The sequence below is a fragment of the Mustela putorius genome, unplaced genomic scaffold (genome assembly GCF_011764305.1).
Source record: "Mustela putorius furo isolate JIRA1106 unplaced genomic scaffold, ASM1176430v1.1 tig00000460_pilon_pilon_pilon, whole genome shotgun sequence".
NCBI classification, from domain to species: Eukaryota; Metazoa; Chordata; class Mammalia; order Carnivora; family Mustelidae; genus Mustela; species Mustela putorius.
Genome location: NW_025421389.1, coordinates 3626932 through 3650657, shown reverse-complemented (window position 1 = coordinate 3650657; position 23726 = coordinate 3626932). Strand labels below are relative to the sequence as shown.

Below are 23726 nucleotides of genomic sequence, written 5' to 3'. Positions count from 1 at the left end.
ACTTTTCTTCATTCTCCAAGTGCCTGAAACATTGTTCCAACTTGAATTGAGCATATGATTAGGCACGTTAGCATTTATAAGATATTGTATTATATAAAACATGAAAACATATATTATTGATTATAAAATTGATTATATTAGTACAAATTAATTCTATTTCTCCTTGCCCTCACCTCTATTATGAGTTCAAAGCATAGAACAATACAATTAGTGAGGGTTTATGCTTATTCAATTTATAGTTCTAGAGCACAATGTTTTGAATGAATTTCCATTCAATTAAGGTACAGAATAAGTCTTAATACTCTAATTTTTTGAGAAGCATAAACATATATTGAACAATTATTTAACAGACAATATTAGTCATTATTTTGTTATAAAGATAGAATGAAAGACTGTGAATATTTACTCCCAATCTTTACATGTTTAAAATTTACATTATTTATTAGAACACTTTTTATCCCACAAAAGCAAAGAGGCATAAATAGCCAATGAATCATACATATAAAGGGTAGGTGACTCCATCGTCTATCTTGGTTATGGAGAAACACAATTTCAAATTTGCCTTTCAGTAACCTTTTCTTGAGTTGTATTAATAAATGCATTCTAGTTCCATTTTTAAAAATAATTATATTACCTACAGACTCTAAATTCATTGATGCCCTATTTTAAGACAAGAAGATTCCAGCCCATATTGTAATTAAAACCAGAATATGGCACAAGCTGCTTTGGTTGACCATCTTCCTCCCCCCTACATCCAGATCATTATAGCTTATACAGCAATAGTTATTAAGCTGTTAAAATTAATGATGGGATAGTTATATCTATTTTGTATATGTGTATTATTTTCTAAATACTTGACTCAGCATTTACATTTTGAAAAATTTTTAGTCTCTTGCTATTGTCTAAATTGATATATTAAATTTGATGCTGAAATTATCATATAAAATATGTTAAATATTATCAAGCAAAGTAAAAATATCACTTTTCACCTAATATGTAAAATCACTTCTAGAAAATAGTCTTTAAACTCATAGGGAAGAAAGGAAGGTGTTGATTTAAAAGTATATTTGGTAATAATAAAACTGATAAAAAATCTCAATATTTTATATCTATAGAAATGCTACAGATTCAAAGTTTCTTTGGACTATTAAGCCACATGGCAATAATATTATTATCAAGAACCAGAGAGTGAATTTTTACAATCTGCATTTAGTTAAAACTATGAAAACCTAAATGGTATCAGAGAGAGTGAAGTTTATGGAATGCGAGTATTCCTGGTTTTAGGAAAATATGGACTGTGTCTTATTGGGTAATAATTCAGGAAGAAAGAAGCAGAACATTGGATCATAGGGAACTAAATTTAAATAAATTATGCTTCACAAAAATTCCAGAGAGTTAGGGTTGTTTGGTCCCCCAATAATGGGTCCGTGATCAAAGGAGCAAGACTGATACAAAGTGAAGGTCAAGCAAAGCTTTATTTTATGCCAAGCATCGAGAATCAAACCTACCGACACAGGCCGTCTCTTATGAAGAGGCGACCCCTCCCTGCCTTACAGACTAACTTTTATAGAGCAAAGGCCATGTGGTTGGGCCTGGCCATACACAGGTAGCCAATGAGATTGTAACACACAGAGAAAGCTGCACAGTCATGCTAGGTCACACAGGGGTGGCCAATCAAATTGCAATTTACCCTAGTAGATATTTGAACTAGCCTATCACCTTGTCAGAATTGGCGCCCAAAAGGCAGGACCCACACTCCTTGGTAGCTAAGGAAACAGTATGCACACCCCCACTGATTGGATGTCTCCACCTGGCCTGACCCGCTATTGTACTGGGGCTTTGTTACCTGGGACTGATTTCCCGGACTTGCTTTTAAGTAAGTTCCCTGAAGGGGGTGGCAGGGTCAGTTTAAGTTTTACTGCGTAAACAACAAAACTACTGTTTAACCAGATGGAATTGCTCTGGCTAAATAGGCCCTTAACAAGGGTAAAAAAAGAATTAACATGTCACTGGCATGCTTTTACATATTGAGTCTCTTAGTGAAGCCTAATAGTAATTTTATGTGGTGGATATTGTTATTTCTAGTTTACCGATTTTGAAAATATGTCATATAGCTGGTAAATGATTGAGCTGATATTTGAAATTAGGTATCTCAAACTACCAAGACTTTGTTTGTGTCCTGTCATTTGGCACTGAATATACATCTTATTGAACTATAGATTTATAGGTTCCTTGTCCTTGTGCATTTAAGCTTTTTTTTTTTTTTTTGAGGATTGTAGGTTAAAATAGACAACTATCTTTGTTTTATTTCTATTTTATATTCTCTTAGAGTAAGGATTTTGTTAAAGAAGCATTCTATTACCTTTCTCTTGTTAGAGTGTGACCATAATTTTTTTCTAATAAGAACTGGGAAAACATACTATATTCTCTATGGAGATTATTTTATTTCTACCTTCTCAGTTTGATAAAGATGGTTAAAGTAGTTTTACTTTTGACCTTTCATTTATCTGTTACTGAGTAACTAAAAATGACTGAGAAGGAAATAGCTAAAAATTGACAAAATATATTAAAAAATGGATCTCACAATATTGGACATCAGACTGTGAAGGATAATGACCCTTGAAATAAGTTAAATAAGCACTTTAAGCATATCACCGACAGCCTCAGCTTGCTCCCTGGGCAAAGTTTCCAAGTTACAGCATAGGGAGGGAAGACTCAGGCAAAGCTCAGCTGCCTTCCTGAGCTGAGGACACAAATTTGGAAGTCTGGGAAAACTAAGGCAGAATTCACAGGACTTGGAAGAGGAGAGCTACATTGAGACAATAGGAATGTGCAGAAGACCTCCTTTGAGTATTGTTTAGTACTCATCAGTATATGCATAGGAGAAAACTACTTAACAGTGAAAAGGACATCCTGAAAAGATTGGAAGAAATAGTGCTCAGAATCTGCCCAGGGCAGGAATAGTTAGTTCTTACCCTGACAGCTAGCTACAATGGACAATGTCATAATTCAGGAGCCATTTCCTAGAGCACTTGGAAGTCTTGCCGCAGTGGTGGAAAAAAATTAACCTTAAACAAAATGTTGCTCAGGTCTTGTTTTAAAAAGCACAAAAGTATGGGGCGCCGGGGTGGGTTAAGCCACTGCCTTCGGCTCAAGTCATGATCTCAGGGTCCTGGGATAGAGCCCCGCATCGGGCTCTCTGCTCCAGCAGGAAGCCTGCTTCCTCCTCTCTCTCTGCCTGTCTCTCTGCCTACTTGTGACCTTTGTCTTATAAATAAATAAAATCTTAAAAAAAAAAAAGCACAAAAGAAAGATCTAAGTGAATCAGATTGTTTCCAAGTTACTTAATCACATCTCAGAACAAAGGTCAAGAATACAAAAATACACAACATCCAAAAAATGTAAAAGTCAAATATCTGGCACCAATTAAAAAAAAAATTGGGGTTTGCAAAGAATAAAAACTTATAACTCATATGAGAACAAAATCAACTGAAATGGACACAAAAAGGACACATATGATAGAATTACTAGACAAGAACATTAAACTGTCATTTCAATTAGGTTACATACATTTAAGAACTTAGAGGAAATATTTAACATGTTATTTAGGGAAAAATAAAAGCTTATGTGCATACAAAAATTTGTTAACAAATGTTCATAAAGTTTTATTGGTAATAGATGAAACTTGTAAGGAAACAAGATGTCCATAAACAGATGAATATGTGAACAAATTTTGAGGCAGCCATAAAATGGAATACCACTCAGCAATATAAAGGAATGAACTACTGACATGCCAAAAACTTGTATGAATCTCATGATGATTATTCTAAGTAAAAGAAGTCAGACAAAGAAAGTGTATATTGTAATTCTGGTTAAACAGGACTTTAGAAAGCCAACTATAGTAACAGAACAGAGAGTTCAGATCAGTGGTTTCCTAAGGTTGGGAATGCATAGAAATGAAGAGGGGAAATGTTATAAATATACATGCAGAAATGATTATGGGTCCTGGATAGGTTCATTATGTGACTATGTGAAGGGTCATGCATAGATCGTTAAAATGTATCACACTGCATAGTTTAAACATTTTGTCATATGCCAATTATACCCTTAATCAAGCTTTTAAGAAACAATCTGAAGAAATACTTGAGCAGTACATTTAATTTACTTAATTGGGTTTCTGACTTAATAGGTTTTATTTTCTCTACATATTTAAGTCACTGAAAATGTACTAGAATATATATCCTTAAGTATGCTTCAAGTAAAAAATGTTCTTGCTGAAAAAATAAAAAATATGCATTCTTTCCATTATACTTCCATAAGGCCAAAATGAAAACAAAACAAAAAAATACTAGTGGGGTATCTACTTTATGAATAATCTCTTTAGATATCACTTTTTATGTTTCCTCTATTTTCTCTTGTTTGTGACATACAGTCAACAAAATCCAGAGTCTCAAGAAAAGATTAAGACAGTGGGCAGAAGGATTCTTTTGGACTCCTTTATATTTTTATCCTCAATTGTGTTTATGTGTGGAATCTCACAGGTAACATGACTGGAAGCAACTGAGACTGCTGATGCTAGGAAAAATTTGTTGGTTTATAAGATAAAAATACGCAGTCAACAACCATCTTTCTAGTACCTTTTGAATATTATAAGGGAGATATTTTGCTTACTGACTCAGATTTTAAAAATTAAACTGTGTATAAATGGAGGAAGAACATACCATCACTCAGGTTCGGATTGACTTGATCACTAGTTTAGGCTTGAACATATGCCACTTTAGCATTAATTACTCACATTAATTAATTAATTCATCACATCCAAGATACTTCTGATTATAAGACAGTATTATTTTAAGAATCACTAAGGAAGAAAACATTGCCAATTAAATTATGACATACCATTGTATTACCATTGTATTATATTGTATTGCAATATACATATGGATTGCATAGATTTTTTTAAAGTGTATTCTTTGGGGTGTATTATATTTATACTTTCTCTCAATAGAGTGTGGCTAAGTGTAGTGGAATTACATGAATGTGGAGATTAAAAGATGTTCTTCCCCTATGTGTCCGTGTAAGAAAGATTGATATGTGTTCTTCTTTCAGAAATATAGATAGGGGTACATTCACTATAGGGATGTATAAAACAAATGACCTGACTCATAATGTGCCTTCCTTTGGAAAAATGGCCATAAATAAGACATTCTAAAAGTTGTAACTGGACTGATTTAATCCCCAAAAGAAAAGAAAATAAGGGAACAGAAATGACCAAAAATACCTATCATTTGCCTTTTGTACTATAACAGCTGACATAAGTCCCCATTGAGTATCATTTTTGTATTTATTGGATATTAAGATATCAGCAAAAAATATTACTATAAAAACTCAACATGAAACCATCTTCCACTATACACTACCAGCAAAATCAGTGACAGGAACACAAGGTAGTTGTTGCTATATTCCATTGTAAAGAAAAAAGAAAAAAGAAAAAAAAATATGACAGATGTTTAATTTATGACTTAACATTTTCTGTCTTGAAACATGCTTTCTGTGGACTTAATACTTTATTTACATACATATACATACATGTACCACACCTACATGTTTCACTTGTACAGGCAATACATGAAATAAAATTGCACTAAATACTAACATATACATGTGACTCTACCAACTGAAAATCAAACACACAGCTAGGAACACTTAATGCAAAAAGTACCAGTCATTTACTTTTCTGTCATATGAAATAGAAAATGTTTGGATAGAATGGAGAATCATAAAATGATTTAACTAAGGCAACAATTCATGAGTTATAAAACAATTCTGATTATACATTGTGCATGCAGATATATCTCATTTAATTACATATTTTAAAAAGCACTTTAGATTTGTAACAAAAAAGTGAAGAATATGAAATTGCAATGTTTTAATTTCACAATAAGTTGTTTTACAATAAACCTTATTATAGGGATAAATAAAAGCTAGCTAATGTTACCTGCAAGTAAAGGCATAGGAGATGGTTTTCAGATGGTTCAATTAACACACTTTCCCTATGACTTTATCCTCCACCCATCTTTTTTTTTTTAATATTTTATTTATTTAGAGAGAAAGTGTGAGCAGAGGGAGGGACAAAGGGAAAGGTAGGAAGAGAATCTTAAGCCAACTCCACTTTGAACATGGAGCCTGACATGGACTTATTACCATGACCCTGAAATTATGAATTGAGATGAAATCAAGAGTCAGATGCCTAAATGAACCACTCAAGTGCCCCCACTGATCTTATCTTAATGGCACCTGCTTCCAAGTTTTATAACACCCTGTGAGAGATATTCTAAAGACAAAGATGGAAATATGTCTCTGGTTACTCGTTTGGTAAGAATATTAGTATGAACAAATGAACTTAAAATGGTGACTTCTCTGTCGTGGTGTCATGGAAACAAAAAATTTTAAGGGAAAGTTTTTTCCTATATCAAATATTAAACAAAACAAAAGACAAAGAAATATGATATATCATCCACATTTCAGGATAAATTCTGAATTGAGAAGAATCAGATATTAGAATTGATGGGATTAGATATTCATAGAAATATTTCTATATTATATAATATGGAAATGTGACTACTGAGGTTAAGGTAATTTCCTAAAAACCCAAATATAGAAATATTTCTATATTATATAATATGGAAATGTGACTACTGAGGTTAAGGTAATTTCCTAAAAACCCAAAGGAAACCATCAATTTAAATATGTAATTAATAAAATAAAAATTATTCTTGGAGGTTGCTATACATAGTATGAGATTGTTAATACTAATAGCTTTTGTATTATAAAAGCCTTGTATTTTTAAGTGATAAAATATATTGGAAAAATAAAAAATAATAATAATAGTAGTAGTAGTAGTAATAATAATAAAATTAGTTTCTCCCTAACACTATCCAGAGAAAAGATTTTTCTTAATTTTTTTTAAGATTTTATTTATTTATTTGACAAACAGAGATCACAAGTAGGCAGAAAGGCAGGCAGAGAGAGAGGAAGAAGTAGGCTCCCTGCCGAGCAGAGATCCTGATGTGGGGCTCGATTCCAGGACTCTGAGATCATTACCTGAGCCAAAGGCAGAGGCTTCAACCCACTGAGCCACCCAGGCACCCCAGAAGAGATGATTTTAATCTTATTGACAGGTGCCATATATACAGAAATATTTTGAGAAGAAAAAGACAATCTACTAATTTATAGTGGCTTGATAGTTACACCAATAGGAAAGTCCATTCCCTTTGATCTGACCCTGTTTAAAGGACATCAGCTTTCTAGTCATGTTTCTAACAAAGGCACTATTTATTTCTATAAACAACCAGTGCTGGTTACTAGTGAATTATCACAGCTTTCTTTCTGATTTATCAGAGTGACTTTGGTGGGAAAACCCAACCATGCTAGAACCTATATATCAACTGTAAAAACTGTTTCTGAAATTTGGACATACAGGAATATATACTACAGCATGAGATCTCATCAAGGTGAAACCATTCTCTGGTGTACCCCTAAATGGGGCCACTTTGCTTTTAGTTTTATGATCTAAATGCCCATGCATATGTAGTCTCAGGATTAGAATTCTTTAATATGTTACTTTACTTCTCTTCCTCATGAGCATATATGCATACCTATTATATTGATGAATAATTTAACTCAGTCAATGAATGTTTTGTACCAACTGAGAATAAATTTAATACAGGTGTGATTAACAGATGATGATGAAAAGGAAGAAAGAGTGAAAGAAAATTTAAGAGTTTATACTTTGAGTAACTGTCTCAGGGGTCACCTCCAGTGACAGTGAAAATTACTTATGTAGGTAGATGTGAGATGGGTGTAGTGGCTGTATATGAGTTGGAAATCTAGGAACCCAGTCTGGACCTACAAGCTGTGGGTAAAGGGACTGAAGAATCTCAAGTGGAATAAAGAGTTGGAGTTGGAATCAACAACCGAATTAAAAACTCAAAAGAAGTATTAGGTTGAATGAGATAGGGAGTCATAAGAAAACCAGGAGTAAATCCCTGAAAACTGTAGAAAACAGAAATGATAGAATGCCTGTAGCAGAGCTTAATAGATAGCAGCACTTGGAGAAATTCTTAAAACTGTAGATCATCAGTGTGGTGATTTTTTAAAAGGATATCTCTAGTCTAATTTGTAGCAGAAATAAGAGAGCCAAACTGCCTTAATAGTAACAGACTTTAAACTATGATTTTGGGAGATAGAGTAGAAGGGAAGAAGTGGACTTGAGGGATTTTTAAATGGCTGAGAGATTGGAACAGATGGTTTGAGGAAGGACAATGATGATGCTTGAGGGGGGATATTGGCTACTAAAGTTAGAGAGAAGGAACTGTCATGAAAAGAATATCATATTAATAAATCATAAATTATCATAATATATTTAAATTTTCAGTTATTGAAAAGAAAAATGCAAAGTTTAAAAATACATAAATAATATATTATATACAACAAACATTTATTTAATATATATTAATAATGAATATATATATTATAAAATATATAAATAATATATAAAATATATAAATACTAATGGCATGTGTTTACCAATGCCTGATGTCTAAATTTACAACTTAGTATAAAATCAATCTGAGCATTGCATATGAAAACATCTTAATATTCTAAATTCATCTTTATCAAGTGGACAAATTTTGATGCTGCTCTTGGTCAAGCAATACCAATACGGTAAGAATAAACATATACCAGATAGGCTTAGCTCATAGTACAGTGAATCGGTAAGACATACCAGTTTTTAGAATCTATATACTGAGAGAGCTTTAAAAATTAAGTATTCTCATGAAACATATAAACCAGAATGAGACCTCAAATAAAGACTCCAACACATTTGCTCTTACCTAAATGCACTTTAAAAGCAGTAATATGGGTACCAAATTACTATTAGAAGAGGTAATCATTGGGCACAAAATTTAAATTTCTAGTAGAACACTCAGTGAGAATTTGTGGGTGATTGACTACGTAAAAATTTGTAGAAATCCACACTGGAAGAGTCCAAGATAAGGAAATAAGGTCAGAACAAAAAAAAGTGTCTACATTTACTTTTTTTTTTTTTTTTTTTTTTAGGATTTTACTTACTGGACAGAGAGAGATATATAGAGAGAGGGAACACAAGCAGGAGGAGTGGAAGAGGGAGAAGCACGCTTCTTGCTGAGCAGAGAGCCTGATGTGCGTATATGGGACTTGATCATCACCTGAGCTGAAGGCACACACTTAATGACTGAGCCACCCTATTTATTCCTGTTTTTAATCCATTGAGAAAACATGCCAGAGATGCAGTTAGAATTTAAGTGAGATATGGAAATCATCTAGTATGAGGTAGAATGTCAGTTTTAAGTACTGAAAGTTTGGACAACTTTTTGGTCAAAATTTTCTTCTCCTTTTGCTCCATGAAAAGCTCACTCAGATATCAAGATTATGTATCTAATGAATTTTTTTGTGGTGTGGGATGGATATATATATCTAATGGATATACTGATTCTTTATAATCTCTTTATGAATGTTATCAGCCAGACAATTTCTTCATCCCACAATCAACATCCAGTAGAAGAGGTTCTTCTATGAAAACTCCAGGGAGATTCACCCAAAATAAGGCTGTTGGGTGACTAAACTAATGCAAGTAAAAATCTCAGTCATTTTGGAATTGTCTTCTGCTTTCTGCCCTTGGTGGCTTGTCCTGCATACTAATATTCCTTATTCTGAAACACTGAAATACTTAAGTGCATTTGGAAAAATATTTGCTATGATAAAGTGGGATTTAGTCTTAGCAACAGAAAATTGGTATGGTAAATTGAGAAGAGCATTTATTCTTAGAACATGGTTCTGCCTCTACTACTTGCTAGTTATGAAGCTTTGCACAAATATGTAGTTTTTCTGGTGAGGCAAACTGACTGGGCCTAATGTATCCCAGGAAAAGTTAGAAATATGATGCCACTTAAGTCTGACTCCAAAAGTGAATAATTATGCAAATTATTGGTCCTGTTTTCCTAGAAATAGTGGACACCTTCAGATGCAGAAGTAAATAAGTAATTAAAACACATAGTTGATGTTATGGAAGGGTGCTGAAAATATAAAGAGCACCAAATGAAGGATAAACCATTAGCTTGTCCAGCAAGTTCACAAGTATTGGTCTAGTTCTTTCCCATGGAGTCTCACTTTCTTATGCACAGATTGATATTGGGCTGTGTGCTCTTTAAGGTTCTATCTCATTTGGATAACTCCTGAAATGAGGATGCATCCTTGGTCTCAACAATATGGAAGCAACCAATAGTTCAGAAAAGTAATTTTCAACACTCCATAATGTACAACTTTCCTGTGATAGCTAAACATTAATTGATTCCTAGGCCCAGTGACTAACTCTCATCCCCAGATCTTCTGTCAATCTAATGATTAAGTAATTTGTTATAGGTTTAATAGACAAATACCACCAACTGCAATTTATTTTTAATTCCTACAGCCCTCAGTGACTAGAAGTTCTAAATAAACAGTATTAATAAATCATCAATCTGTAACTGAAGAGTAGATTCTTTCAGGAACATTTGCCAGTTGCAGACCATGGGAAGTCTCAGAGGAATATTTGTCATTCTCACAGTTACAGTGGGACAGAAGAGCAGTCATTTGAGACAACTTGGCTGAGGACTAAGAAAAAGAAACCATAAATTACAGCAAAAAGAACTTTATGAATTGATAACTGGTGCTTTCTTATTTGCAATAAGCATGTACAAGAGAAAAAACTACTTTACGTCCTGGTTTCTTAATAGACATTTGATAAAGTGTAACAAAAAGATGGTTTGTAAATGCTATCTGAAAGAGAGATAAGCAGGAACTACGTGCAGGAAACTGAATGTGTTCTTCCCTCCCACCTTACCACCAGGTTTCAGTTGAACCTGGAAAGGTCATCCACATAATTACTAGTTCAAGGCCTTTTGAGCAACAGTTCATCTGATTGTGTGTTAATGGCTGCAAAAGCAAGATAAGGAACATTTAAAGTTAAAAAAAAAAAAAAACCTGCCTGTGACACTATTAGCTTGTAGGATTGTCATACCAGATAAACTGATGTTGTTTTACGGCATATGTCTTTTTTATTACCGAAGAACCCCAAGTTTGCCCTTGTGCACGGGGTCATTTAAGCATCAGTGACCAAATTTTACTTCTTTGTTGTTGGTAGCTATGTGACATATCTAGTGATATTTCCGGGGTCTGCACAAGGTTACATGGTAAAATAAAATCTGTCAGAAAACTGTAGCTAATGTAATATGGTCAGAATTTTCAGGGCCAAGACATGTGAAAGGCATCTGGAGACTTCTGTATGACCAAACTAAGGCAGCAGCATACTTCCTGTTATAAAAGATTCAATATAGTCAGCATCTACTTATAGTATATAAATCCAATAAATATAGTCAGCATCTACTACATATAAAAATACCCTAGGGCTCCCAAAATTGTAAAGAAGTAAAAGAGGACAGATCTATACAGCTGACCCAATGGGGCAATCTAAACAGTGAAATATGGGTGGTCATATATTCCAAAGGTAAGATTGGATCTCAAGTAGAGCAGGCAGGACTAGAGTAGAGAAGTGACCTAAGTTTTAGAGACTGAATAGGATTGCGAGGGCAGGATATTTTAGAATGTCAGAACTGAGTTACAGGACCACAGATGTGGAAAAGTATGTGTTGATGAGGTATGGGAAGAGGTGTGGTTAAGAGGTAGGGATAAGTTTGGGGGCACCTAGGTGGCCCAGTTGGTTTAGCATCTGCCTTCGACAAAGATCATGAATCTGGGGTCCTGGGATCTAGCCCCTCTTTGGGTTCCCTGCTCAGTGTGTAGTCTGTTTCTCCTTCTCCCTCTGCCTGCAACTCTCTGGTCATGTGCACCCTCTCTTTTTCTCTCTCAAATAAGTAAATAAAATATTTTTTAAAAAGAGGTACAGATGAGTTTGAAAATGTAAAGTATAATCTGTGTCAGTTCCACCCTTGTTACTTTGTTGTCTGACAAGTAACACCAGATGTGAAACTCTGAGCTTCCAATTTTAAGCAATTCTAGCTCTTCTTGTTTTTCCCCATAGCCCTAGAGATAATAGCTGCTTTCTGCAGTTACCAACTCTCTAAACTTTAAAAGTTCTCATTTCACTCTGTGTAATCTAGTTAATAAGTTACATAAACTAGACTTAAAAACTGAGCACAACGAGTTGAAAATATCCCCAACTTTCAAATACATTTAGAGAAGACCATTGAAATGAAATATTTACTAGGGCCCTAAGGGATTCCTTGCTTGTATTGTCCTTTGACCTCTTACCTCTCATTTCAAGAGTAGTATGTTCAGTGTTTAAGGCAGACCTGGGAAATACCAGAAACACCTCTCCCCGCTAACTAAAGTCTTTGAGCTGAACGCTGAGTAAGAAAAGGCAACATTCTTCTTTTCTATTTCCTGCATGTATCACTTTAAAACATTATGTAATAATGTAGTTAACAAAGACAGCTAATTAAGCCTGCCTGGATCTAGACTTCTACTCTTACTATTCAGCCTGAGCAGGTAGATGAGTGGTCAGCAAAAGAGAGTATCTACAATATTCATTTCTATCCATGACCCAGATCATTTCTCTCTTTTCAGGAAACATCTCACCTTGATTATTGGAAGACAAATGGGTATTATATTATTACAGCAGTGTGGAGAAAGAGCTCCTACTGCCTCTGCTGATAACAAATTTTCTATGCGACAACTTTTTTTGGTCACAAACTTCTACATTAGACCCAATCTAGTTTTGCTAGTTTAATCTCATACTGTTGAAATTTCAACTCTTCCCCACCTGGTTGAAACTGGAGAACAGCTTGTGAGCAATCTCTTGATAATAACCTTCCATATGTCTGAAACAGCCTTTTTATCTTCAAAGTAATTAATCCCCCTCCCTTATTTTTAACACTTTATTGTATTTCCCAGGACTTCACATAACTTTGTTTCCCTATGGATCCTTTTTAAGCATTTCCCTTTTTTTTCTGGGGAAATTATACCTTTGTAGATTTACCAATACTAAACACAGTATGCCATAGTTATCATGCATGCATTCTGCATTCAGTGTTGTATAATCTACTTGCAGAGAGATTTCTAGGGATGTAACTTGTTCACTGGCATTATATTAGGCTGCAGCAACCTACAGAGAAACCATTTAATTTTTGCTAAATTCAGACTTAAATGGAAGTTTCTTTAGAAGTTGCAATTTATTACTTCCCTATTGACTTTGTATTTAATTTCAAATTAGGCAGAGTGGTAAACTTGTATGATATTATGAGATAGTGAAATTCAGTAACCTAAAATCATATGTCTTCTGCTATATTTCTTTAATAATACAGATAAAGTATCAGCTTATTTATTTTTAAGTGATCTTTGGAACTATGGCTGCATTAATTTACATCCTCTAAGTTATAAGGATGGAATACCTTTAGAGACAGAGTGTATAGAAGTGCATGTATTTACTTCTCAAGAGAAATAAAAATGTAGTTTGGAAGCACTAGAACAGTATTCTGACACATTTTGAAAGTATTTTAACAATCAAAGAAATTTCCCAGTGTGGCTTATGATATTCATGAGATGTTGTCATGGGTCAGAGAAAATTCAAGAGGAGGAAAATCTGCCTTTATTGTTGTTTAATCTAAGTTTAAAGTTGGAACAAAAAAGATGGGCAATAAATCTTTCTAGAGATAAAAGTTGACTGTGGGAAGATATTTGGTCAAAGTGTGTACTATTGCTTATGTAATGACAGACTGGACTCCAGATAGTGTGATAATAAATCAGCTAAATGTATGATAAAATGAGAACAGGGACCTTGGAAATCCTTGGAAACTAGTACAGTAATTGGCACCAGGTTTTTCTTAAAACCTTCAGACTTGTATTCAGTGCTAGGTTCTTTCAAGGTACTTTAGCCAGTTTGCATTTACCAGATGAGCTACGCAAAGCATACCACTTACTTTTTGGTTCCTTTGCATTAATGAATGAATCATTTTTCCTTGAGAGAGTAGTATCTTGGAAGGCATTTGATTTAGTGAATGACATGATAAAAATGGTGATTTCTGGTATGATATCTAGGTTGCTCCATTAAGAGTAGGAGGAAGCAAAGGTGGGAACAGCAAAATTTTGTGTTTATGATATTCCTCTTGTTTGTCCTTCAAGCCATTACTGCATCAAATATTGCTTTCTGTGATAAGTATATTTTATTATGTCCCTCACCTTATATTTGTTTATTTTGTAAATATTTTTTAAAATTATTTCAAAAATAGACTTTATTTTTCTTAACCAACTGAGCCACCCAGGCGTCCCGACTTTATTTTTCTTAAGTGTAGTTTTAGGTTTATAGACCACAAAGTTGAACAGAAAGTACAGAGAATTTTGATATACTTCCTTCCTCCAGCAGCCTTCCCTACTATCAACATCCTCCACCAAGTGATACAAATATTATGGTTGTTGGACCTTCACTGACAAATTATTATCACCCAAAAGTGATAATGTACTTAAGGGTTCACTCTTGGTTTATGTTATGGGTTTTGACATGTATTGGCATGTATCCAACATTACAATATCATACAAAATATCTTTATTGTCCTAAAGTTCTCTGTGATCCAACTGGTCATTCCTCTTTCCCCTCAACCTTTACAAAACTGATATTTTTACGGTCTTCATAGTTTTGCCTTTTCAAGAATGCCATATAGCTGGAATCTCTCAGGGAGTAGCCTTTTCAGATTTTCTTTTTTCGATAAATCTACTTCATTCTTAACCTCAGACTACCCCCAAAGGAAACAACCAAACCCCTCTTAAGAATCCATAGATAAAGGGATGATTTTCAGATCATCTGGTTAAGTAGTAAGTATGACTTGGACACAATAGTAAGCTTTGAGAATAAAAACATGAGAAGGAGAACTTATAGGTCTAAGAGAGAGATACTGATGGATTGAGGTAAGAATAAAAAGTATGCAAAATGCAAGTGTAAATTTGGGCACAAATGGAAAAAAAAAAGATGAGAGGGCAAGAGGTAGAGGTGTGGAGAATGTAGGTGGATTCGTTTGGGAGAATAGGAATTAGTCAAAAGACTTTATGCATAAAAAGTAAAGTTACTTATTATTTATTATGTGTTACTAATAAAGAGTTGAATTGGATTAAGTAGACACAACCTTTGAATTTATTCATTCCTTCACTAAATATTTCCTGAGTGCTATTATATGCCAGGCACTGTGGTAGGCACTAGGAATAATTGAAGAATGTAGTCCTGATTCTTGTCCTCATGGGGTTTAAAACTTGATGGGGACTTACTGATTATTTGTTTTTTGCCTCCCTTGCCTGTCACCTTCCTCATCCCCCAGAATCCCCACCTTGCTTTGAATGCTGCTAATAGCATCCTCTGGGATTGTAAGATGGCTTCTGTTTGCCAGTAGTCAAGAGAACCACCAGAAGAACTCAGAAGGCATGAGGAAAAAGAAAGCAGGGTATGAATTTCCTGATCCTTTCCTCAAATGTGTTCTTTTAATGCATTTCTTCATGGCTACAGTTATTATAGTTGCTTTGGGGGCCCCAGCCGTCTCCATATCTCCAGCTGTCCCTGGTTCCCATGGGACATCTCCTCCTCCTCCTTCATTTTTGCTTAAGTGTGAAATGACTTCATGTTATCACTAGTCTATAAATGCTTCAGTTTCTTTTCTTGGTTCTCTTAACCTTGCTCATTGATCTTCAACTTGTGCCTTTACTAAACTCTTTTGAACCGTAAGGGTTTGATGTTTCTACCTGGATTTCTGACTAATCTAGAGGAGGAAAAATTAGAGAAACTTCTATGTAAATAATTTAATAATTTAAAACTATATTAAGGGTATTATGAAAAAACACAAATATTTAGATAGACAATAATGAGTGTCAGTTACATAAAATAGTCAGAGAAGGCGTCTTTAGAAGGTGATTAAGTTGACACCAGAAGGTAAGGGGAAGCTACCATGGAAAGAGTGTTCCCCATAGAGGAAACAGCAAATGTAAAGGCCATGAGATAACAAAGGTCTTGGCATCCTCTATGCTGGAATTTGGTTATAATACTCTATGATAAACATTTGATTAAAACATTATGTGGACTGTGGTGTCTGGGTGGCTCAGTCAGTTAGGCTTCTACCTTCAGCTCAGGTCACAATCTTGGGGTCCTGGGATCAAACCTTGTGCAGGGCTCCCCACTCAGCTTCTCTCTCACTGTACCACTCCTCTTTGTGTGCTTATTCTCTCTTTTTTTCTCAAGTACATACATAAAATCTTAAAACAAAACAAAAAAGAAACCAAAAAACAAAGCATTATGTGGGCAGATGAAGGGAGGAAATCAGTTTGAGTGACAAAGTCCTGACTGGTATCTAGTGACAGATAAAAAGTTTGAGGACAGGCAAAGGTCCACCATGTTAAAGTGGAAAGGAGTTCAGGTCATCTGTGGGAACTAAGCAGATGCTCAGGTATTAATTTGAAATTGTTGTGATTATGTTGGTATGCAATAAGAATCTATCCCATGTGATAATGTAGTCTAAGAGAATAAGCACATATGAAGATGTTATTTTTAAAAATTTTGTTTACTTTCATCAGAGGTAGGTTAGTCTTTAGGTAGAGGTATATCTCTTCATAGCATGTTTTCTTTTTCTTTTCTCTCTTTTTTGAAAATTTTATTTATTTATTTGAGAGAGAGAATAAGCCAGAGAGAGAACACAAGTCGGGGGAGGGGCAAAGTGAGAGGGGGAAGCAGATTCTCTGTTGAACAGGGAGCCTGATGCAGGGCTGGATCCCAAGACCCGAAGAGCAGGTGTTTAACCTAGTAAGCCACCCAGGTGCCCCATATTTTTTCTTCAGAATTATGACACTTCATAAAAAGAAAATCCAATGAGCAACAGAAACTTTCATGACAGGTTGTGTGTCTTTATATCCCCACCCCCTTTTTAAAATACTTATGCTGGGGGGATGTGAAAAGAAGGAGTAACAAAAGAGTGGAAAAGTTGAAGAAAATAAAGTTTTAAAATAACATAATTTGACTGTTGGATTCCTCCTAGAATGAAAGGGACTTTAAAGATCAATTTACTAAAGATATATCAAGAATTCTAAAAGAAAATACATCTAACTTATTAAATAAACTTGCCTGGAGAAGTATCCCATATTGGTTTTTTTCTCTATAATTCCATTTCTGTAATTTGTTTTACAATATGACCTTCTGTTAGTGCATATTCTGGCATTTAAGAATTATTTAACTGCAGGATGTATGAAAACCTTTGGCATCAAGCCAAAACATATTATTTTTGTATTTATCAGAATTGAAATGATTACTCAGGACATTTTCAGGCATATCTGATGCCACAATATGGACAAATGGCAAAAAAAATAAGACTTCTAAGGCATGATTTATTCATGTGCATTTAACCAATATCATTGGGTTTGGAAGGCTTCCTTAGGTATCAGCCCAAATACCTCCTAGATGAATTTTAAGTTCTTGAAATATATTTCTACTTATAGACATATTTTGCTTAAAAATACCACATGATAACATTTCATTTTTAGTCTATTATGATCACTTCTACTTGGATTTTTTAAAAGATTTGTTTATTTTATATATATATATATATAGATAGAGAGAGAGAGAGAGAGAACAGGAGGGGCATTGGGAAAGAGAATCTCAAGTAGACTCCATGCTGAGTGTGGAGACCAATGCAGAGCTCCATATCACCACCCTGAGATACTGAACAGAAACCAGGAGATGGATGCTTAAGTGACTGCTCTCTACCCAGGAAGCCCACTTCTACTTTGTTTAAATAGGATTCCACATATATGCATTTAATTTCAATCGGTTTTGAATTTAAAAGAAGAAACCATGGTTTTTAACTACATTTGCATGCTCAACCTCTTCTTACTAGCTGAATTTTTCATATTTGCTAATATTTTCCTCAATCTTAGGCTAAACCTACTTTAAGCACATTTATAGCATGTTTCATCTCCAAGTGCTTTATAGCTAGCTCACCACAAGTTAAGTTAAATGATTAGTAACTCTGACAGAGATGCATTTATGAAAATTATAATCATATCATCTAGAAAGGACCCTGAGGTCTCATCACTCTAAAGAAAAGCCAAAACAAAACAAAACAACAACACCCTGTTTAAAATAAATCATAATACTCTAATCAAATATAATCAAAATCTCACTCCTGCATCTATGCTCAATATTCATATTATAAACATCATTGACAAGTGATTATGTATCATAGGATTTAAACCCTCAGAAATAAGATCATAAAGTATAGCAGTCATTATAGTGTGAAATAAATCACGTGTTTGATTTGGAGAATGATTGCATGTTGTACACATTGACAGCTGGTGCTATTATGTTAACATTCTTTCAGGGGATACTAAAGTAATCAATTCGTTCACTGCAACTATCATCTTTATGATTTTTAGGCTGTTGTCTCATTATATCTTATCAGAATCTATATCCTTTGCATGAAGAGCAGATAGCACCTTATATTTTTATCCACTTCTTATTTTATTATTACTAAATAAAATTTAAGAACGATATTGGAAATTTAAGACATATAGGCAAAGAAATGTGAAGCTCTTCTTTTATTTAAACAAGTTTCCTTTATGTTCAAGTAGCAAAACTATATATATACATATATATATATATATGTATATAATTGTTCATAGAAACTACTAGAACGATCATTATAATTGGTTATTTCATCACTTCCCAACCCCTCCCCTTTTTAATGAATAGACTCCAAGGAGCTTCTGGGGAAATGAAATCTAACAAAGTAAGTGATCCAAAAAAAGATATGTCACATTTTAATAAACAATTGTGTCTAATTATGGAGAATATGTACTTACTTGCCAAGTGCAAAGCATTCCATCTTAACAGTTGTTCCCTTAGCAGCTGTAACCGTGAAAGGAAAATGGACCTCAATTTTCGGCTCATATTCTCCCATCACACCTGGGAAATAAAAAACATTCTTTAAGCATAAAATGAATGTCACAATTTCCTTCCAATTCTGTAAATATTACTTTGAAAAGCACTGTGGTTGGTTGTTAATGTCTCTTTGATGACTGCTAAATTTTTGATGCACTGAAATAAGAAATAGCCCAGTCTTCATTTAAGGATTGGATTGCATGTATGTTCAATACCATTTTAAATAATAATAACTGAAAATGTTAGTCAACACTGTTAGTTTAATTACTGGTTACATTCCAGGGAAAACAAATAAATATGGCTATTTCCTATGGCAAGTAATTGTTTTTTTTTTCCTATGTAAGCAAAAACTTTCTTTATCATTGTCATATAAATGAATACTTATTCATTAAGTCAACATACATTTACTGAATGTCTATAATATTCAAATATTTTGCAGGCATTATGGGAGTTACAAAGATAAATCAGTCATGGACTGTTCTCTCAAGCACTCAGTAAGTGTATTCTTAGAGAAAGAAATGAGATATACTCAAATATGGAAAAGTAGTTATATATAAAAAGACTGTAAACAAAAATAGGAAGTGATGAGTGTCATGAAATTAAGTATTATGTACATTTGGGGCACATACATGAATAGTTAGGATTTGAGTAAGTAATAAAATGAGAGGAGAAAAAGTAAATACAATTGTAAGAATAAAGACAAAATGAGGGGAAACTATACGAAGTAGGAATATCAGTTTTTCTGGCACACTGGTATATGAAGGGAAATGATATTAGGCAAATTTAGAAATATCAGAGTAAGATATTCAGACATTAATCTATAAATAATTTGGATTAATGAGGTTTTGAATAAGGGAATGGTATTTTTGCTGAGATATATATACTGACATTGGAGCAGAGGCCATTAAATCAATTACATTATTTCAATAAAGCAATGTAGAAAGAATAAAAGCCCAGACTTGAATTATGGTGGTGAAGAAAAGAGAAGAGGCACTACATGAAAAAAAAAGAAAACCCACAAAACTAAAACAAGAAAGAATTGACATTGGCACTCAATGTCAATTGAGGGGGAGGTGGTTTGCTGAGGACAAGCGTGTGATCCTCTTTAATAATGACATTAAGATTTTCAGCTTCAGAGGCTGGGTGATGTAAATGAAAGGAAAAAGAACATAGCTACAGAAGAAAAGCAGATGACTTTCATTTTAGGAGTACTGAATTTCATATCTACAAGATCATCAGAAGAAAGAATCTGACCAGTTAACACAATGAAGGAATGAAGCTCTAAATGAGTTCTGGACAGGTGATAGACACTTAGTGTCATCATTTAGGGGTGGCATTTGAAGCTGTGAGATTGTTTAAAAAGGTCTCAGGAAAAAAAGGAACCTGAATCTCCAAAGCTGCAGTAATCTGTTTTGATTTCTTCTGTTACCATAAGTAAAAATTCCCTTTAGAATCCTCTTTTATGCTAATACTTTTTATTATGTTTTTAAAGGGCATCATGTAAAAAAATAAATAAAATACATAAAAGGGTTCTGTAATTGTACATTTCAGGCTCTTCGATATCTGAATCTGCCTCTGCATTATATCAAAGTATTAATGATATTATTGGCTAATAGGAGTTAAACCCATGTATTATCTCTCTTCTCTTTCACATAATATTTGTGAAGTGCAAAAAATTATTTTATAGCTTTCATCCTTAAGAATAACTAAAAAGATAGGCATTTCTGGGAGAATTTGGGAAGTGATTTCATCCAGGTAGGGCCTTCTCATGTTTCTCAAATGAGTCCCATATGGCCGAAGACATTGTTAAGCTTCACTTCAGGGCCCAAAAAGTTTGCTAATATTTCAACTAGATATTAAAAGTAAAATTAGAAGGTTTTTGTAAGAGGTTTCGAATTATATTATCTAATTTGAGCTGCACTATAAGAAACAACTGGTTCTTTTTAATTTTACTGTAATGGTGATGATAAGGACAGATGAGAAATCTAGTTAGATATTTTGTTTTTTAACAATTGAATACATTCCATGATTAAGATTTGCTCTCTATTTCATGGGATAATTATGTTGGAATTAAAGTCCACCTTAGCGAATATAATTCACCCCTCCCTTTTTTTATAGAAAGTTAAAATTCAAAGAAGTCAGGTAACTGGCTCAAGATCCTATAGAATGCTGTTGATGGAAATGGGCAAAAAAAGGAATGTTCTGACCTTGGGTCTTTACTAGCTATTTTCTTGACATCACTCTGTTGAGGAATTTTAATCACAGTGTAACAGACCAGGCACATCACATGTACTACATCAATCACTGACTGTCTGCCAGGGTACTTGGTTTATTTCAGCTGCAATTTTTAATATTTCAAGTCATTTGTAGCTTAGCTTATAATCTCTTTTATTGGATTGGGTTTGGTGATAAAAGGAATGAAACAATGCTATAAAGCACATAGTTAAGCACAAAAGATGAGGCTAATCTCTTTAGTCTAAGATAGTTTCTTTATTTTTATTTTATTTTGTTTCATTTTGTTTTGTTTCATTTATTTATTTTTGTCTCCCAGGAGACACTGCAATGTGTCTTCATCTCTTTCTCCATACCTGTCTTTTCTGGGATGGTAGGTTATCCTGTTGGAATTTCATGGCAATAGAAGATGACCCCAACCTACCTTAATTCCTAAAAAACAGAAGTCTTCCAGCTGAGAGAACATTACTCTCCTTCTATGTCTTCATGGTTGTTGATTTTTAAAAATTTATTCCAATTACTTACAAAGAGTTAGGGTGAATTTTCCTAAGTAGAGTACAACTTAGAGCAGAGTTTCTCCAAGTGCATTGTAGAATAAAGAGCCAATGACATCCAAAAAATCTGAAAAATTTACAAAAATTTCAGTCTGCAGGGTTCAACTGCAAAACTAGTGATGATCTTTGAATGTGGGTCTACAGAGTCTATATTTTAAGAGTAGTTGAGTTTCAATAGAGGTTTCTTTTGTAATTTTTTATTTTTTTTTTTACTGTCTTTAGCAACCTGAATATAAATATATAGTACTGTGCTATGTAAGCCCCCTGGTAAGGAGATGAAAGTGCAAATAAATAATAAAAACATTAAAATACTAATAATGATACTGACAAAGATGAAAGAGGAAAGAAAGGAAATGACTAAATAGTTCACTCTGTGCCTATTAACATAGTGCTATGTGTGGGACACATCACTATACTCATCTTTTTGGGACATATTAGATATTAACTTGTGATTTGTAGATAGGTGATGCAAATCCGGTTCCAGCCCTGGCTCTCTTGGAACATTGAGGCAATCACAGAATCCCTCTGGATCCATTTTCTCATGTATAATGAGTTAATATTATGGATGCCTTAGAAATTTAAATATTGTACATTAATCTATTCTTTTTAATTTACTGTATTCAAATAAATTACCAGTTATAATCTTTGGAAATGTTCATCATTTAGAAAAGTGTCCAGATGCCTTCTTTTCAATTCCAAAATGAATCCCTGATAAGAAACAATTTCACAAGCCTAGATAGATAGACAACATGTTGTTTTCTCACCTCAAAAGTGCATATTACCTTGAATTATAGTTTCTCAAGATGAGTCATTATTATATAAAGAAGGGGATTGAAGGAGTGCCTGACAAGAGGAAATAAGTAACTCGTGTTATCTTCAAATAAATGTACCATTTTGAATAGTGTTTATTTAAGGAGATTTGAGAAGTACTAGTAGTACTAGAGTATTAGATGTTTTCATCACTCATGTATATTCTAAAAATCAGAGAAACCAATAGTCGTTTTTTTTTTCCTTTTCCTAAGCATCAAGAATAAATTGATCAAGGGGCTGCCTCACACTGTAATTTCTTTCCTCTGACTACTGAATTTTAAGATGCATTGTCTTCTGTTCTTGACCCTGTGATTTAGGAAAATATATGCATCTTTCTCTATCACAATCTGAAGGCTCAGCCCATGTACATCAATAACTTAGAAAAATAACTTATAAAAGTAAAGTTTAAAGAAAGCAGCTATATATATATTTTTTTTTCTGAACAAAACCATAAGCTCTCTAGCAGTAAAACAATAGTATAGATTAAATTTGAAAAATTTAACAAAAGATTGAATATTCACTTTGAGAAATATTTTTAAAAGTTTTCCTTTTTTTAAAAGAAAGTTTTCCATTTTTAGGAAATTGAATGTTTGCTTTTTATAAATTTTGATTCACAAACAAAATTACAGAAATGTTTCTGTAAATATATCTATATAATCAAAAATATATATAGTTCTGTAATGTCTATATTTATAACTCTTATAGGTGATATTTTTACTAGTTTTCTTTGACTTTGTGCATTGTAAGTGTGTGTGTCTGTATGTGTGCCTGAGTGCCTATGTGTATGCTTTTCAAATATGAAAAAAGAAATTTGGTTACAGCTGAAAATTTTGGTAACTTGATTTTTATGAGATGCCACAAAAACCTGTGAGTGTAACAATTGATCAGCTTTTGAATGAACTAGGGTCCTCATTGCTACAGCCATGGACCCTTCTCTGAAAGCTAGTTTGACTGGTCCCAGTAATAATGGGCAAACTACTGTACTGACTTGCAAGGAAACTAAATAAAAATAAAAATTAAAATATAATGATTAAAAATGGGATATATTAATATACAATTCAATACATAAATGCTTCGAAGATCTCTAAATAATTCTGTGGGGCTCTCCCACCCTAATCAGAGTGGGT

At 33.6% G+C, this 23726-nt stretch overlaps 1 protein-coding gene across 2 annotated transcripts in view; it reads right to left on the bottom strand.

Moving 5' to 3' along the window:
* The window catches only part of CNTN5 (contactin 5), a 1359165-nt gene that overhangs the window by 328412 nt on the left and 1007027 nt on the right, over window positions 1–23726 (bottom strand). For both annotated transcript variants that reach the window (XM_045080322.1, XM_045080321.1), the window contains one exon: window positions 18925–19027. In XM_045080322.1, coding sequence (XP_044936257.1) covers window positions 18925–19027 — 103 coding nt within the window. The remainder of the gene's footprint in view (window positions 1–18924; window positions 19028–23726) is intronic.